Consider the following 17,420-nt stretch of genomic DNA (forward strand, 5'->3'; position numbering starts at 1 on the left):
GGTATTCCAGAAGTGGAAGCTGCTAGGTTCAAGGCGAGATTGGTTGTAAAGGGTTTCAGTCAGAAGGAGGGAATTGACTACAATGATATCTTTTCTCTAGTCGTGAAGCATAGATCAATTTGCGTGCTGCTAGCATTGGTTGCACAATTTGATTTAGAGCTTCAACAGCTTGATGTCAAAACTGCTTTTTTACATGGTGATCTAGAAGAGACAATCTATATGGATCAGCCTGAAGGTTTCCTAGCTGAAGGAAAAGAAGACCATGTATGCCAACTGAAGAAGTCTTTGTATGGTTTGAAGCAATCCCCTAGACAGTGGTACAAGAGGTTTGATGCATTCATGACTACACATGGATTTTCGAGGAGTGCATTTGATAGTTGTGTGTATCACAAGAAGATGTCTGGTAACTCTATGATTTATCTTTTGTTGTATGTTGATGATATGCTTATTGCTGCTAACAACATCACAGAGATAAATATTCTGAAGAAACTGTTGAGCAAGGAATTTGACATGAAGGATCTAGGAGTTGCAAAGAAAATCCTTGGAATGGAAATTTCAAGAGAAAATGGTGTTGTACATCTTTCTCAGAAGAGGTACATCCGAAAAGTTCTTGAAAGATTCAATATGGATATGAGCAAGCCTGTAAGTACACCTTTAGCTTCTCATTTCAAGCTTTCAGAGTTACAAATGCCTCAATCTATGGATGAGGTGGAGCATATGTCAAAGGTTCCTTATACGAGTGCAGTTGGTAGCATTATGTATGCTATGGTATGCACACGTCCAGATATTGCCCAATTTATAAGTGTAGTAAGCAAGTACATGGCAAATCCAGGAAAAAGGCATTGGGAAGCTGTCAAGTGGATATTGAGATATCTCAAAGGAGCTCCTGATGTTGGCCTAACCTTTCGGAAAAGTGAAGGTATTTCAATTCTCGGTTATGTTGATTCTGACTATGCAGGGGATCTTGATCGAAGGAGGTCCACAACTGGATACATCTTTACTCTTGTTGGCAGTGCCGTTAGTTGGAAATCGACTTTACAGTTGATTGTTGCTTTGTCTACAACAGAGGCAGAATATATGGCAGCAACGGAGGCAGTGAAAGAAGCTATCTGGTTGAAAGGTTTGGTGGCGGAATTGAGTTCAGCTCAGCTTAAATCAATTCTAAAATGTGATAGTCAAAGTGCTATTCATTTGATTAAAAATCAAAGATTTCATGAGCGCACCAAACATATTGATGTCAGATTTAATTTTATTCGAGATGTCGTAGAAAAGGGAGCTATCAAGGTTGAGAAGGTTATCACAGACGATAACGCTGCAGACATGTTGACCAAAATAGTTCCGCTTGCCAAGTTTGCACACTGCAAGGACTTGGCGGGAGTATGCATTAATTGATGCAACTCTAAGAGAACAACTGCTAGGTGGAGCTGGTATATTCAACAAAGGTTTGATTCTTCTTGTTTCTTACAATAGGGATTGCCCAGTAAGCTTAGAAGTTTTGGCCGGAGTTGTTTATACGTATGCTTGGAACACAAACCAAGGTGGAGATTGAAATAGTTGGTTTTGGTTCTTGTGGAATCAAACTAAATGGAAGATGAATTAATATGAATATTTGGTAGGAAGATAATTAGTAGGAAATACAAGTCAAAGATTGTATCTTGGTAGGTGAAACTTAGGCAAACCATATAATGGTTTGCTATCTTAACCTTGACAATTTTGACACATAGCGATGTCATGGATGACATCAATAGGATGAATTTATTCCTATAAATAGGTAGCTCTTAATTCATTTTCAAATCATCCTTTCACTTGCCTTCTCATCTTCTAAGGCATTGTGTTCTCTCTCTTGTAGTATTCACTTATATTCTTTGTATAGTGAAATAAATATTGGTGCAGTTGTTCTTTGGTGGACGTAGGATCATTTTGATCCGAACCACGTTAAATATTGTTGTTCTTCCTTGTTCTTTAGTTTCACGTTTCCGCTAACATATCTTCCCTAAAGACACCACTCCATTCACAATAATAATGAATCTAGTTATAATATCTTGAAGTGATTCACCACTCTCCATTTTAAATGCTTCATATTTAGTGCATAGTCTAGCAATTCCAAATTTTCTTAATTGGGGAGTTCCTTCTTGTGCATTTACCAGTATGCCCCAAATTTGTTTCGTTGTAGTACACCCAGAGATGTGACTATATTCATTAGGTCCAAGTGCACATACAAGGATGCACTTAGCTTTAGCATTCTTTTCGAGCATTTTATAATCAACTTCTCCATATTGAGCATTGGACTTTGGAATGACTTTTCCTTCATCACCCTGCATCACAGGAATAAGAGGATCATCAGTAACTCTCATTCATAATTCATAGTCCTTGGTTTGTTAATAATCCTCCATTCTCTCATTCCACCATGCGTAGTAATGTCCATTGAATAGTGGTGGTATGTTGATGTATTGAACTTCACTGTGTCCAAGCAGAGTTGCAGAATTCATAGACACCAACTGTTAGAATATTGACCCTCAGATTTGCCTAAGGAAAAGATATATTCTATTTGTTCCGTTGTAGATTATAGTAGCTACGTTATGTAAAGCAAATAAAGTAATGACATAATATTTTATCGCGGAAAACCTCAGCTCGTAAAGGTAAAAAAATCACGACCTACACCTCTATAAGATTTAACTCCACTTCATTAAACTCTGAATCTCAAAAAAAGATTACAGCAATATGTAAGCTAAGGAATTATAAAGTCTAATTCTTAGACACCAACAACCAACTAACTCGTCGACCCCACTTCAAGTTATGAATTCAGATTACAACTCTTGCAATCTTAGAAACTAACTCTAATTCCTAAAGTCTAACACAAACTTCCGAAGGTTTATGTTCCCAAGTTTTCAAGTTGCCCCAACTTGAAGACTCTATTCCTACTCCAGTTTATACTTCCCTGGATCTAGAAAGAATTAAGGATAAAACTCGATAAAAACTCAATACAAGCAACTTTACTTAAGAACTATAAAACTTAAGCCTATGAATCAATTCTTCGATTCTTGTTTCCTGTTTCCTTGTGTTGGCTGCACTTCGTAATCGGAAATCACTCAAATATGAACTACCTCTATTTTATAGTATTCTTCTTGTAATTCTCTGTTTGAGTGCGCAATTTTCTTAAAAGAAAATATTGTCGTATTCATAGACTTTGAACTTTTCAAAGCCTATTTCGACATGAACTCGATTTACATATCTGATCATGCTACCTAATCTGTTCCGGATTTGAAAGTTATTTACGTTGTTATACTTCTCACTCTGCTTATGCATCCTACTTCATTTACACTTCCTACTTCGCTTAGGATTTCTTTATGAAAGGAAACCTCTTTGCACTGGTTTCTTGTCGATAAAGCAACCCTTCCACTGTTTTATAACTCTTAATTTGCGTTGTTGACATTCTCCTTATCCCATCCGGGTTCGGTCTGAAAGGAACATGTCAGCTCCAAGTTCCTTTAGTATGTTCCTCTATTTGTCAGTTGTCAAAATCTTTCTCGATCTAACAAGATCAACTTTTTTTTTATGTATGTGTATCTGTACACATAATTGGTTCATTGTGAGGCGATCAGGATTTGTAATATGTACAGTGGACTACACATCCTGGATTGCCTCACAAGAACCAATTATGAAAGGAGAAAAATCCAGTGACCAACACTAGGCGTTATGAAAACGTTACTCTTCCCATCCTAAAATGTCAATTACTTATTTATCATGAGTTAAGATTACTTCTTGGGAATTAGCTCCTGAGTAATCACCCCTATAAAAGCTATAGAATCACTACCTTGTAAATCATCGGATTCTTTTACAAAATACTTCAATTTCTCTCTAACAATTTTGTTACTTGTTCATTAGCTTTGAGCAATCTTCAAGCTTTTCCTAAGAAGTGTATCTTTGGATTCAAGCCAACGCATACTACATTTGCTTATTCATTTTATGTTATCTCATTTATTATTTATGTACTTTTTTCATCTTGATCAATTCAATCCACTTGTGCTTTAAAGCTCACATAGAAATTCAACTATACCTTTTTTTGATAAACAGTAAGTGATTATATCTATTGTTTTTCTCTAGTACCCCAGAGTTTCAACATATGATATGGTGGAATGAGGTGGTCCGAAAGATGAATAAAATGTTGATGCTAGTTGCAATTGACGATCAGCTTAAATCAGGGTTGCTTGAACTTGATAGGTCGTTCATTCGTGTGGAGAATCTCACTCGTTACTTGAGATTTTTGTATCAGTTTCATATGAAGGGATTTCAAGTTATATTCCACTTGTGAAATTCTTGCATCCATTCTCTTCCTTGTTATTTTGTTCAACTAATTCAGTAGGACAACTTTTGCAACCTCGTAACAACAACATTAAACCTTCAACTAACTTAATAAATATTCAGTAAACCAAATTTTGACCCATATAATGATATGGTGAACAAATGAGTGTACAAAATGCATTATATTTACACAAAATGTTTGTGTAGTAGTATGCTTTATTTATATAGAAAAAAACACTTAGAAATTCATCTCATGAGTTTGTAGCCTTCATACGTTTGTCTCCAAAAATTCTACTCAGAACTCAATAATCTACAAAATGCGAATATCCATATACTAATACAAATAGTAACATCAGTACCTAAAAGCTTTGGCTTCAAGTACCATTCTTCAGAGAAGCACCTTGTTGCAAGTAGAGGCAAATGACAGTGCTGTCATCTCTCTTGCTGTTAGGAAACCTCTGTTTCCATGCATCTAACGAAGCTTGTACTACTGTCTCTGCCGCTGCTGCTGCATTATTTGTTGCACACACTATGGAAACGACTTGATCATTGCTCAGCACATCCCACACCTATTTTTATATAAAATGAAAATAAACATGTCAAGTCTTGTAGAAACAGAACAAAATATACTAGTACATAGTTGAAAATAGGCTTACCCCATCAGTTGCTAGAACAACAAACTGGTCATTCGGAGTAATGTGGTGATAAGAGACATCAGGCTCGGAGATTATGCCGAAATATTTTAGCATTAAATCCCCATATGATCTTGTCATGGCCAAACCAGGAACATCTTCATTGGGTAAATACACTCTCTGGATATGTGGCTCTTCTTTCCGTGCAAAAACTCTGCCACCACACCTCCTTATTCTTTCTACTTCAGCTGTATGCATCAAACAGTGTATGATCATTTAGTCACTAATAAACAAAAACAGCATATCCAGTGTAGTTCCACATAGTGGAGTCTAATGTACGCAGACCTTACCTCTACCTCACAAACTGTTTCCGGTAGACCATTACTAAGAACAATTTGAAATTGAATTATGCCAAGTGTGTCATGTCAATATTATGAAAAGAAGAGTCTTACAAGTCAGACTAGGCTTCAAATCCGTAGTTAACTGAACAGCCTCAATTACTCCCTCCTCTGTCTTTCTTCCTAGTACAGCTCGAGAATCTCCTAGGTTGGCGATAACTAGATCATCATCCTATAATATTTCCATATTAGATTCTCCAAAACTTTTAGCAATATTCACGATAATCAGGTCAAATGAAAGATTTTTCTCGTTACCTGTCTTATAGCAACCACAGCAGTTGTTCCACTGAAAGAACAGTCCAAATTTTCAAGACTTTTAATATCTTTATCCATCACCATAAAGGAACTCCAACAAACCTTTTTCCACTTGTTAAAATTCCTTCTCATCACATTTTGTTTCACAGAAAAGATTTTTGGCAGAGAAAATGTAAGTTTCAGCAGCAAAGATGGCAACTTAGTCATAACAAACTTGCTTACTATGTGTCCATTCTCTCCATGTCCATCAAAAACTCCGCCAAAAACTCCATTTTCTACACCATAGCGCTGCCATAAAAAGGAAAGTTTCCATCTTTATACACCCCATGTAATTAAAAGAGTATAATACATAAACACAATACTTAACTTGACATCAGCTGACAACCATGACCTTTAACTTCTGATATTCCATGTATTATGTCATGTAGGACACGTGTTTCTACTTGTTCAATTTTTATATAAGTTTAAGTTTTTATTTGTACAGACTCAAAGTTGGAGGGCACAGCCGTTGGCTGAAAGCAAGTTAAGATCATGTTTGCGCAGAAAAACTAAATAAACATGTTGCAAAATGACAAACCTGATAGAGAATAGCAGAATCTTGATTGATTCCTTTATTTCCTTGTTGAGAAAAAACAGAACCAATTACACATTGGTTCTCATTAATGTTGTTATCATCATAATGAACAACATTTTCATTACCAAAACCAACAGGTTGAATCTCAAAAGATTCAGAGGATATGCAGATTCCCATATTGTAAACTAATTATTTTTCTTTATTTTTGATGCTTAAAGAGAATCCTTTATATAAAAGAAATATTGTTATACTATTGGAAAGAGTTGAAAAAATGAGATTAATGAATATTCTGAATAATAATTGTGGCTGATAAGGATTAGAAAAAAAAAATGATTCAGGGTCAACAATTCACTTTTTTTAATTATGATGTATTATTTTAGATTACCCCAAGATTCAGTTTAAGGGGCATCTGAGTAGGATTAATTAACATAAGCACACTTTGATTATTATTTAATAAAGGTAATACTTCAGCTTTAACACCTCAGCAAATAGTTTATGATGAATCTTAATTTCTAAGAAGAAACCTAAGGATGTTAAGTGTGTTAAGTTGAACCTCGGTAATTATAATCCCTGGCCATCTCAAATTATTTATCGTATTTCATTTTCTACACACCCCAAAACATTAATTTTGTCTATTTTATTCATGTTTATATCTTAAGATATAATATTTCTTCATTAAGTATTCACTTTATTTGTGTGTTATCGCCCTATAATTAAAGGGTATGTAATTTTTCTGCACAATTACTATTAAAGATAAAATAGAAAAAGATAATGAAATTTATCTTAAACTTTTAAAATACTACTTAATAAACAAGCTAAGATAACTAATTTAAGAAATCACAATGAGGAAGAGAGTATTCATTCTTTTCAACAATAGTTGTTCACTATTTACTTGACATGTATATAACCTTAAGAAATAATATATATAAGTGTAATATTATTATATTATATTTTAATTTTATTAAATTTAATGCATTGAGAAATGTGTTAGATGATAAATAATACTTTTAATAGCAAGGATAAAATAGCTATAAAAAATAAATAATCTCTTGATTTTCTAAATTTGACACGTATTATTGAATAATTGCTTTTAAAATAAATAACTATTGAACGGAGAGAGAGTAATTTAAACGAGTAAAGTGGGAAGTCTAGTTTTTTTTAGCTGGTAACTTAAACCAAAGATCAATTAGACATCTTGCGTCACTTTGAATGTGTTGACTTCTTAATACCGTTGCTTAATTTTAATTTTAGTGTTGACTCATTCCAACATGTTGTCATCATGGTAATATGAAGGAATCAAAGAATTTGGAAAACAAATAGATTTGACATTAGATTACTTGTTCATATTCTTGAGAATCAAACAATAATATAATATTTCTTTATGATTCCTATTTGCCACCGCATAAATTTAATATTCTGACAAATAAGGAAAGATGTCTTTTCCAATATTTGAAAGCTTATCAAGAAATTCATCCAATCATATACAAGTCTTGTTATTCCAAGCAATATTTTTCTTTGCTTCTTGTCTTAGAAGACAGATGTTTCTCCTTAAGTTTTAATTTATACCCAACTCTTTTGCTTTTAGTTGATTAAAAAGGAATAATTTTTTTTGATATTAGTAATAAATGATTTTTTTTATATTACTTTCGGTTTATTTTTACTTGTCATTATATAATTTGACACTCATATTAAGAAAATAAATATTAAAATAGATGTTTTATGATACTACCCCCTATTAAATGATATTTAGTATTAGATTTTGGAAAATTATTTAGAGAATAAGTGTTTAGTAGTAACGGTTAAATTTTAAAATATTTATTTTTAAGCTTAACGAGATAATTTATACTTGCATAAATATCCTAATTTATTTTAAATCACAATAAGTCTTTTTAACTTTTTTTCCTTAAACTTGATGTTCAATGAATATCATCACATAAATTTGGACCTTAATGAAGGTAATAACTAGCATTATATTCCTCTTTTAATTTATTTGAACAAACATTATTTATTCATTTCTCGTTTAATTCAATTTTTTTAAAAATAGTTTTGAGCAAAGAAAGAGGTAGGCTATGACTAGCTTGGCCAATCAATTAACAAAGTTGATAAGTTGTATCTGACTAATAATTAATGATATTTCTTAGTCAAATGTCTTATCAAGAAAAGTTTATTTGAATGTGTCTTATATTTAAGAGAAAACAATTTTAATATTATCACAACATAGTGCATTGTAAAGGGAGCTAATCTTTATACAAAATTTAGCATATATGATATATAATATTAGGTTAGCTTTTTTCTTTGTGAATAATATAACATTTCGTTATAAAGATTAATTTTCACCTTTAGGCGGTCATATGATATATATAATGAGGAATGAATATAATTATAAGATGTCTTTTCAAATTGTTGAAAGCTTAACAAGAATTTAACCTGTCTAATTTTATCTAGTGTCATGATTTTAATAAAGTCGATTTGGCCAAGCTATCAAAAAAGTTTTATTATTTAAACAATAGCACGTTAATGAATGGATGATGCAATATAACATAGTTCTAATCGAGGCTAGTAAGAAATTAAAATCCCCTTTTTAGTGTCAGTTAAGTTCACGTTTACATTATTATTTTTAAATTCAATCTGAATTATGTTGCTTATCATGTTATTTATCATGGTGTTTATGATTTCCACTCAAAAGAAACCAATAGATTGGAATAAAAAAGAAATTACTTAGCTAGAATTAGAGACTTCTATTGGTATGTTAAGTGGAAAATTTTGAATTTCAAATATTTTCATGACAAAAGCAAGAATATTATCTTTCTCATTACATAAAATTTACATTAAAGTTTTAAATATATGACATTTAGTGTATGGCATATGGAAGCAACTTGACATCATTCCTCTTTTCAACTTAAAATATTCATTTCTTACGGATATTTATTTATTTCTCGTAGAATCTATTTCTATTTTACGCTCTCCATTTTTATTTATATATCATTCTTATATTATCTTTAATATTTATTATTTTGCAAAAAATAATAGTGAAAATTATTTATCTGGATGATTTTTTAATATATATATATATATATATATATATATATATATATATATATATATATATATTGGTTCACAAATTCAGTAATATAAAATAGAGAAAATAGTATTTAGCTAAGGATGAGTAGGGTATGAAAGAATTGGCCCTACAAAGTTGATAAGTACGTTGTAGCTGCCAAACATACTTTTATCCCATCATTTGAACTAAAATGTGATATTCATGGAGCTTAATTTTGTGGTTGGATAATGGGAGATCACTCATTGAATTAATGTATACTAAAAGAGAGAACTTTTTGATAGTAATGGATACCTAAATTGAATTTCTATACATTTATTTGCATTTAATTAAAAACTTGTTTGACTATATTCAAATTTTTAAATAAACTATGATGACAAATGTCTTAATTCATGCGTCATATCATACTAAGAACAATTCATTTTCTTATCTTTATAATGTACAGAAATTGTTACGGTCAATGCATCATCATTTTCATAATAATGGAGATAAAAATTAATAAATGTATAAGAAAAAATGGATAATATGCAATATAATATCTCAATTAGAAACAGAAAATTAGGATTAATATCAGCATTATAGTGTTGTTGGCATCATGCATATGTGACTTAAACAAATAATTAAGGCTGATTAGAGGAGAATGATTGTGCTACTAAATTAGGTTGAAGGTTAACATAAGAAATATAAAAGATACAAGTACTAACTATGATGAATCACTTGAATATTTGGATAGAATTCATGTTAGTTAAATTGTCGTGAAAATTCTTTTTATATAGATGACAGTGAGATTTAATTTCATGACATTCATTTACTCTAATATCATGTTGAAATGTTAGACTATCATCTAAAAATTTAATCAATAGGAGAAAGCATATATATAATTATATTTTCAATAGGGTAATGGTGTGTGAAAATCTAATTAAACATATGATATGCAGGATCATTAAATAGAATACGAACATAATTGAATCAATTCTTTATTATCTTAATTTGTCAATTCTCAAATGAATGAAACATTTTTTTTTCTCTTTTTAATGATTCAATGACATTTTTAGCCTTAAAATCTTAAAATCTTTGGCTCAAATTAAGTTTAGATTACAAAAACTGGACTACTTATTTACTTTAATTTATTTTACTCATTAAATGTACAGAATTAAAATTTCAAAAATGGACTTGAAGTAGTAACTCAAATAAAAACATGCAAAAACTCGATTTATAAAGATTTTGAATTCATTTATGACAAATTATACGATGTTGTTTTCACCTTTTCAATTAAACTCGATATAATTTTTTAAATATTGAATTTTCCATTAGAAATGTTGCCTCATTTTGCTTGTGTTGACTTTTGGAATCTATTGCTCTTAAATTTTAATTTTTCATTCTTGCACGTAAGGATTTTTATGGGAATAAAAAAATATTCCATAAGCTATATAATTGGCGGTACCAAAGCAAATATATGTTGATAGAGATAACTGGTTATCTCGTTCAATATTAATTTGACACACTATAAATAAAATGATACTTTTGTTCTATAATTTTTTATTAAAATTAACTTAATATTTTAAAATAATACATTGAAAATGACTATAACTAATGATAAGAATAAAATAAAAACTAAGTGATAAATTAATAAGGAAAAACAACTTAAATACACAATTATAAGTTTTATATTCTCTAATTTTTCCTTCTTTTTTTAAATATTACATAATTTCTTTTATTTTAATTTTAGTAGAAGTGTATAGATACATAACATTCTCTCTCCTATAATACACAATCCCCCAATATAATGCCTATTTTTTCTCCACTAAAACACTCAATCTTCTAAATCAATTTTTGAATTTTGAATTATTAATTTTAATTAATTTTAAATAAAACACCCAATTTTGAAATTTTAAATTTCAAAAAACTGCACAATTTCTCTCCCGTTCTTATTGTTCTTCTTACTCCATCACGTCTTCAATTCTTCTTACTCCATCATCGTCTTTCTTCTTCTTAACTCAGCATCGGTTATTGATTTCTTCTTTTTCTTATTATTCCATCATCAGTTCTTCTTTTCTTCCTTTTTTTGTTTTGGTTAATTGTTCTATTACATCATAGTAATGGATCCGTTAATTAATAGAAGAATATATGATTCCGACGATGAAAATTGGAAAGAAAATAGAAAAAAAGTCTTTGCATGATCCTATGAATCTTCAGAAGGATTCAAACAAAGACTCCGGCAAAACATCAAAATCAAAGGTTGTCAAAATACAACAAAAAATGAAAAAGGAAGCAGCAAACATTGTTGTCAGGCCTACATTGTTTCGGGTTTGTATTTTTATACTTATTTTAAAATTGTTGTTGAAATTAGTAAAAATTTTAAGGAATCCAATATGCATCAAAAAATTATGAAAATTATTATCATGTATCAGACAATAGGTTTAACACATAAGTACTAAGTGGATTATAATGTTTAGTCTATGATTTGATACATGAATTAGATGTGTATCATATGATTTTCTATGTATCAACGGTTTTTGAAATTTTTTATCATGTATCAGTGATTAATTTCAATAACTGCGCCATCAAGTGTGCTTGCTGATACATTTTGAATCAGTGTGTATAGTGTTTTAGACGATGCATTGATACATGAAGTGTTTGCTGATACATTTTGAATCAGTGTGCTTGCTGATACATTTTGAATCCATCAAGTTTGTATAGTGTTTTAGATGATGCATTGATACATTTTGAATTCATCAAGTGTGCTTGCCGATACATTTTGAATCAGTGTGTATAATGTTTTAGACGATGCATTGATACATGAATTTGTTGTGTATCATAATATTTTTTATGTATCATGCGGTTTTGAAAATTGTATTCAAAATAGATGATATAATCTTTGATTTTCAAAATTTGAAATTAATATTCAATAATTTAATGCTGATTAATGATCTGTTACCGTAAATTAAGCTATTTTAGTTAACAAGTTTAAATGTACCGTTTTCCCCCATTTTTTTCTTAACAGTTTAAATTTACCATGTATCACTAGAGTCTAAAGTATCACGACACAAAAAATTTAAGGGATTTTTAGTAAATACTAAATTTGTCGGGACAGTGTAATTATTGAATTACACTATGAGATTCCTTAAATTTTTACAACAAAATATAACATTTAAAAAAATATGTGGACTCTTTAGCCCAATTTCTTCAACTTCTTGATTTGTTTGGATCCTTCCAACTCGGGACATGTATGTCAATTTCATGTCTTGACTTGATAAAGGAATTTTGAGCCTTCATGGCTCTCCCGAAATGCAACAAAAGAAGGTAAGAGTTTATGCGAACTCAAACGAGTTTTTACACGCATCCGGATCTACGCCGTATATCAACAGATTATGGTTTCGAGGGTCATCCATTACGAAAAGACCTTCCTCTGAGTGGATATGTGGAAGTACGCTATGATGATCCAGAGAAACGTGTGGTTTCTGAACCCATTGAGATGACCCAAGAATTTCGCTATTTCGATTTTGCTAGTCCTTGGGAACAGCGTAGCGACAGATGCTGGGTGGCATGGAACTAGTGGTAATTAATCCATCTGCTGATGGTATAAGTGGCACATACCCGACCTTCACTGGAAGTGACATAAAAAAGACAGCTGAATAAAAAAGAAAGATGTCGTAACAGGCTTTTCTTCTGTAGAAGACTTCTTCCGAATGGCATAATTGTCCGACACTACGTTCCTCGATCTTCAAAGAAAACTGACTCCTCCAACTCCTCCTTCTCCTTTAGGATAGGATCCTCCTTGGTTTGGTCCTTCTTTCACTAATGGTCTCACCATTTTCTAGTAGTAGTAGTTCGCGCGAGGGACTTTTCTATCGCTTGCCCTTGCCGGTTCAACGAACGAATGAAGCTATGATCCGGATAGAGATGGTGGTCTTCCTCTGATGTCTCCAAGCCGGCCATAATAGAATAGATAGGCGAAGCGGTCAATAGACAAATAAAGGAAAGGAGTTAAATGTAGTCCAACCAATACAAATACTGGGAAAAATACCTTAGCTTTCTGGAAAGGGCATTTAAAATGGGAAATTGACAATTCGAACAACAAATCCTCAAAGGAAATTGCACAGGAGTGCATGGAACAACAACAACAATTTTATAGAAAAAATAAAGAAAGTAATAGTCGCTTTAGGAAGTAAGCCAGCAAGTTGAAGAAATCACCCTTACCAATTAATGGATTTTTAGTCCTGTAATAATTTACTTAACAGTGTTACACTATCCTAAGCGATCCTTCGACGGAATAATGAGATCAGAACAAACTTAAAAAAAGAAGAAGAAGCTATAACTAGACAAGAATGCAAGATGAAGTGAACACGACTATAGGTAAAAGCATGAGAAAATCAAATCAATGCAAAGTATTTCAACTAATTTGAAACAGTAAGCAGAAGAGCATGAAGTAGAATATACAACAATGAAGGTCACTTAAGGGATTCAAGTCGAACCGACACATACGACTCTAAAGAAAACCGAATGAACCGAACTAAAGGTAACAAGGTTGATATGCTAATTATGATACTTGACAGTAGCACATACATATACTAGTGAGCATTGGAACTTAAAGAGTCAAAGAGAAAAGCAACTGGAGCATATTGTTTCTAAGCAAAAACGGAGCTAAAATGCATATATATATATATATATATATAAATTTAAAAAAACTGCGAACTCTTGTCATATTCACAATAACTAATGTCAACACAAAGAAAATCAGCTACTAGAAACTCCAGAGTACGACCAAGATCGATTGGGGTACTCTTTACACTACAATTGATATGCACTCTTTCAGTGAACAAGGTAGAACAAACCGGAGTAGTATCTATAATTTTCTGGAAAAAATAGCGCATTCAAACCGGAATGAACTGTGTCTAAGCGACAGAAACCAAAACCAAATATTTAAAGATAGACGAATCAGCCAAACTTCGAAACAACTTACACAAAGCCAGACCTCATTTTCCCAACAACACAAAAAAATCAATCTAAGAAACTAAAAAATAAAACCTTCAGGAAAAGAGGAACAAATTTTGGACACCTCCAAAACAAGTAATGCATAAACCACAACATCTCGATAGGAATGAACAATAATCAAAACAAGATCAGGATAAGCATAACCAACAGCAAGAAACTCGAAGAAACCATGAGTAGAGAAAAAAAACAAGCTTCGAACAAATACTAAATCACCTTGAAAACGAAATACATATTCATCATTTCAAAACGATCAATACTACAGGAAAAGATTTAAACCTGGACTATCATATAAAGTCCTTTTGAGTTGGCAGATGACAGAAACAGGATTTAACATAAATAGTTCAAACGATTGAAAGAGTCACGAGCTGTTTACCTTGTTGTAGGCAGCGAACTTGGAGACAGCGACGAGCAAGAGACCAATTCACCAACACACGAACACAAACACGAGCAAAATAAGAAAACCTTTCTTCAATATCTTTTTTTTTCAAAAAAAAAAAAAATCCGAAAAGAAATCCTTCTCCAAGATTTCCTTTTCACAAAAATCTCTCTGCTTTTTCTATTTAGAACGAGAAATTACCAACTAAAAAAAAAAAGTCAACTCCTAAATCTTTCTCCCAGAGTCTCCTACCCCTGGTTTGAACGCTAGAGAGAATATATATAAAGGGTTCCAAACTTGGGGAAAGATGGATAAAATTTGGATCATCCCTAGGCCCATTTCGAATTCAGAATCCAAGTCTTATCCGAAAATCGAATGTTAAGAAACTGAATTGGAGAAAGAAAACTCCATTGAAGAGTAAAAGGAAGAACAGAGAAGCAATGAGGAAGAGGAGGAAAAATCTGATATTGAAACTTAACCGTACTAATGCTACTTACAAGCATATATAATGACTCAAAACCCCAACTAATTTACTGACCTTTGCTAACAAACTAACTAACTAACTAACTAACTATATTTACACTCTTAACAATGTTTAATTACAATTAGTAATGCTAGGGAACTTGTACACATTTAGTTAGTTCTTTTACACCCCCCCTTCAAGCTAGGAGCTATGAAGATGTTCTTCATTCCTAGCTTGGACATTAAATACTTATGATGGCCTTTTCCAAGTGCCTTGGTAAGCATATCTGCAGGCTGTTCTGAAGATGATAGATAGGCAGTGATAATCATTCCATTCTTGATTTTCTCTCTAATGAAGTGACAATCAATATCTATGTGTTTTGTTCTTTCATGAAACACAGGATTGGCTGCAATTTGCAATGCTGAAGTACTATCTGAATGAATCGACACTGGTAAAGAGATATCAACTCCTAATTCCTTAAACAAACCAACGGTCCAAACAATCTCTGCAACAGTTGAGGCCATGGCTCTGTACTTAGCCTCAGCTGAACTTCTGGAAACTGTAACCTGCTTCTTAGACCTCCATGAGATAAGTGATTCTCCATATTTGATTAAGTAACCAGTGATTGACCTCCTGCTGTTTATGCATGAACCCCAATCAGCATCACAAAATACTTGTAAACTATCTCCCCCAATTGATGACATTAGAATTCCCAAACCTGGTTCTGTCTTCAAATATCTGACCAGTCTGAGTGCTGAATTCATGTGTGAAATTTTTGGTGCATGCATAAATTGACTTAGACATTGAACTGCAAAAGATATGTCTGGTCTAGTGGTGGTGAGATACAATAACCTTCCAATCAATCTTTGATAACTTGCAGGATCCTCAAGAAGTGTATCATTATGTGAAGAATCCATGTGATCATCATATTCTGTGGAAGTGAGTTTTAAATTCATTTCCATAGGTGTTGATACTGGTTTAGCACCTGATAATCCCATGTCAGCTAGTAACTCTAAAGTATACTTCCTCTGGTGTATGAGTATCCCACTGTCACTTCTAGCAAACTCCAATCCAAGAAAGTATCTTAGTTCTCCTAAGTATTTAATCTTGAATGCATGTTGCAAAGCTGCTTTAGTCTCATGAATCATATTGGAATCATTTCCTGTTATTAGTAAATCATCTACATACACTAATACCACTACTAATCTGTTGTCCTTCCTTTTAGTGAACAAAGAGTAGTCTCTATTGCTCTGAATGAATCCTGAATCAATCAAGGTAGTAGTTAGTTTAATATTCCACTGTCTTGAAGCTTGTTTAAGGCCATAAAGAGATTTCAACAATCTGCAAACTTAATCACTGCCAACTTTTCTATTAAGACCTTCAGGTGGTTTCATATATACTTCTTCATATAAATCTCCTTGTAAAAATGCATTGTATACATCCATCTGATGTATTATCCAGTGATTAGCAGCTGCAATAGATACAACAGACCTCACAGTTGCCATCTTCACCACTGGAGAGAAAGTTTCTTGGTAATCAAATCCTTCCTTTTGATTGTACCCCTTAGCAACTAGTCTAGCCTTGTATCTCTCTACACTTCCATCTGCATTATATTTGATCTTGTATACCCATTTACAACCTATAGCCCTTTTATCCTTAGGCAATGTCACCAGTTCCCATGTGCCATTATCTTCTAGTGCTTTGATCTCATTCTTCATAGCATCTATCCATCTAGGATCTTGTAATGCCTCTAAGTAACTTGATAGTTCAGTTTCAACAGAAAACTTTGACACAAAACTTTGATATGTAGGTGATAATCCTTCATAGTCTAAGACTGATGCAAGAGAGTAATTACATTTCTTAGAACCAGCTGTGACTACATCGTCTTTGTGCCAAACAGGAGGCCTAGAGTTTCTGCTTGATTTTCTTAAAGGTGATGGAGTAATGTCACATGAAACTTGTGATAAATCATTTACACAATCCTCACAATTCTGAGAAGAAGGAGAAACACTGTCTTGGCAAACAGTTGAAGAAGTAGAATCTGCAACTAGGACATCATAATCAAACATATCTGCAGGCTGTACTAGCTGAGTCTGTTTAGGAGTGTGATCATGAAAAGTAAAGACTGTTTCCAGGAAAGTTACATCCCTGCTAATGAAGAATCTCTTGTTTTCCAAATCATACAACTTGTATCCTTTTTGAGTCGTACCATATCCAATCAAAACAGCTCTAATTGCCATTGGACTAAACTTATCATGTGTAGTAATGTTAGTGGCAAAACACATACATCCAAGAGGAGGTCTTCCATATAATCTCTCAAAAGATGATACATTCCCTAAAGTTGTAGAAGGAATTCTGTTCAACACA

The 17,420-nt window shown here is 32.3% G+C and overlaps 2 protein-coding genes and 1 long non-coding RNA gene across 3 annotated transcripts; all 3 read right to left on the reverse strand.

Moving 5' to 3' along the window:
• Nucleotides 1–1,979: 1,979 nt before the first annotated feature.
• On the reverse strand, nucleotides 1,980–2,354 carry LOC138338048 (uncharacterized). The gene has a single exon (XM_069288512.1). The coding sequence runs from the start codon at nucleotides 2,352–2,354 to the stop codon at nucleotides 1,980–1,982; it is 375 nt and encodes a 124-aa protein (XP_069144613.1).
• Nucleotides 2,355–4,471: 2,117 nt separating this feature from the next.
• LOC101264353 (probable protein phosphatase 2C 72) lies at nucleotides 4,472–6,449 on the reverse strand. The gene is made up of 5 exons (XM_004245324.5): nucleotides 6,165–6,449; nucleotides 5,588–5,875; nucleotides 5,387–5,504; nucleotides 4,959–5,182; nucleotides 4,472–4,871 (listed from the first exon to the last, which is right to left on the reverse strand). The coding sequence occupies exons 1-5, from the start codon at nucleotides 6,336–6,338 to the stop codon at nucleotides 4,677–4,679; spliced, it is 999 nt and encodes a 332-aa protein (XP_004245372.1). The 5' UTR covers nucleotides 6,339–6,449; the 3' UTR covers nucleotides 4,472–4,676.
• A 5,824-nt stretch (nucleotides 6,450–12,273) lies between these two features.
• Nucleotides 12,274–14,840, reverse strand: LOC104648840 (uncharacterized). Its single transcript, XR_742818.4, has 2 exons — nucleotides 14,588–14,840; nucleotides 12,274–13,136 (listed from the first exon to the last, which is right to left on the reverse strand). It is a non-coding gene; the product is annotated as an uncharacterized lncRNA (long non-coding RNA).
• Nucleotides 14,841–17,420: the final 2,580 nt, after the last annotated feature.

The sequence above is a fragment of the Solanum lycopersicum genome, chromosome 8 (assembly GCF_036512215.1).
Source record: "Solanum lycopersicum chromosome 8, SLM_r2.1".
Classification (NCBI taxonomy): Eukaryota; Viridiplantae; Streptophyta; class Magnoliopsida; order Solanales; family Solanaceae; genus Solanum; species Solanum lycopersicum.

Bases quoted from the DNA above. Each gene is read 5' to 3' on its own strand.
- LOC138338048 (XM_069288512.1), bottom strand. From the start codon at position 2,354: ATGAGAGTTACTGATGATCCTCTTATTCCTGTGATGCAGGGTGATGAA.
- LOC101264353 (XM_004245324.5), bottom strand. From the start codon at position 6,338: ATGGGAATCTGCATATCCTCTGAATCTTTTGAGATTCAACCTGTTGGT. The intron at 5,876-6,164 runs GTTTGTCATTTT...TTTTTATGGCAG, and splicing joins ATTCTGCTATTCTCTATCAG to CGCTATGGTGTAGAAAATGG. The intron at 5,505-5,587 runs GTAACGAGAAAA...GAAATATTATAG, and splicing joins CTGTGGTTGCTATAAGACAG to GATGATGATCTAGTTATCGC.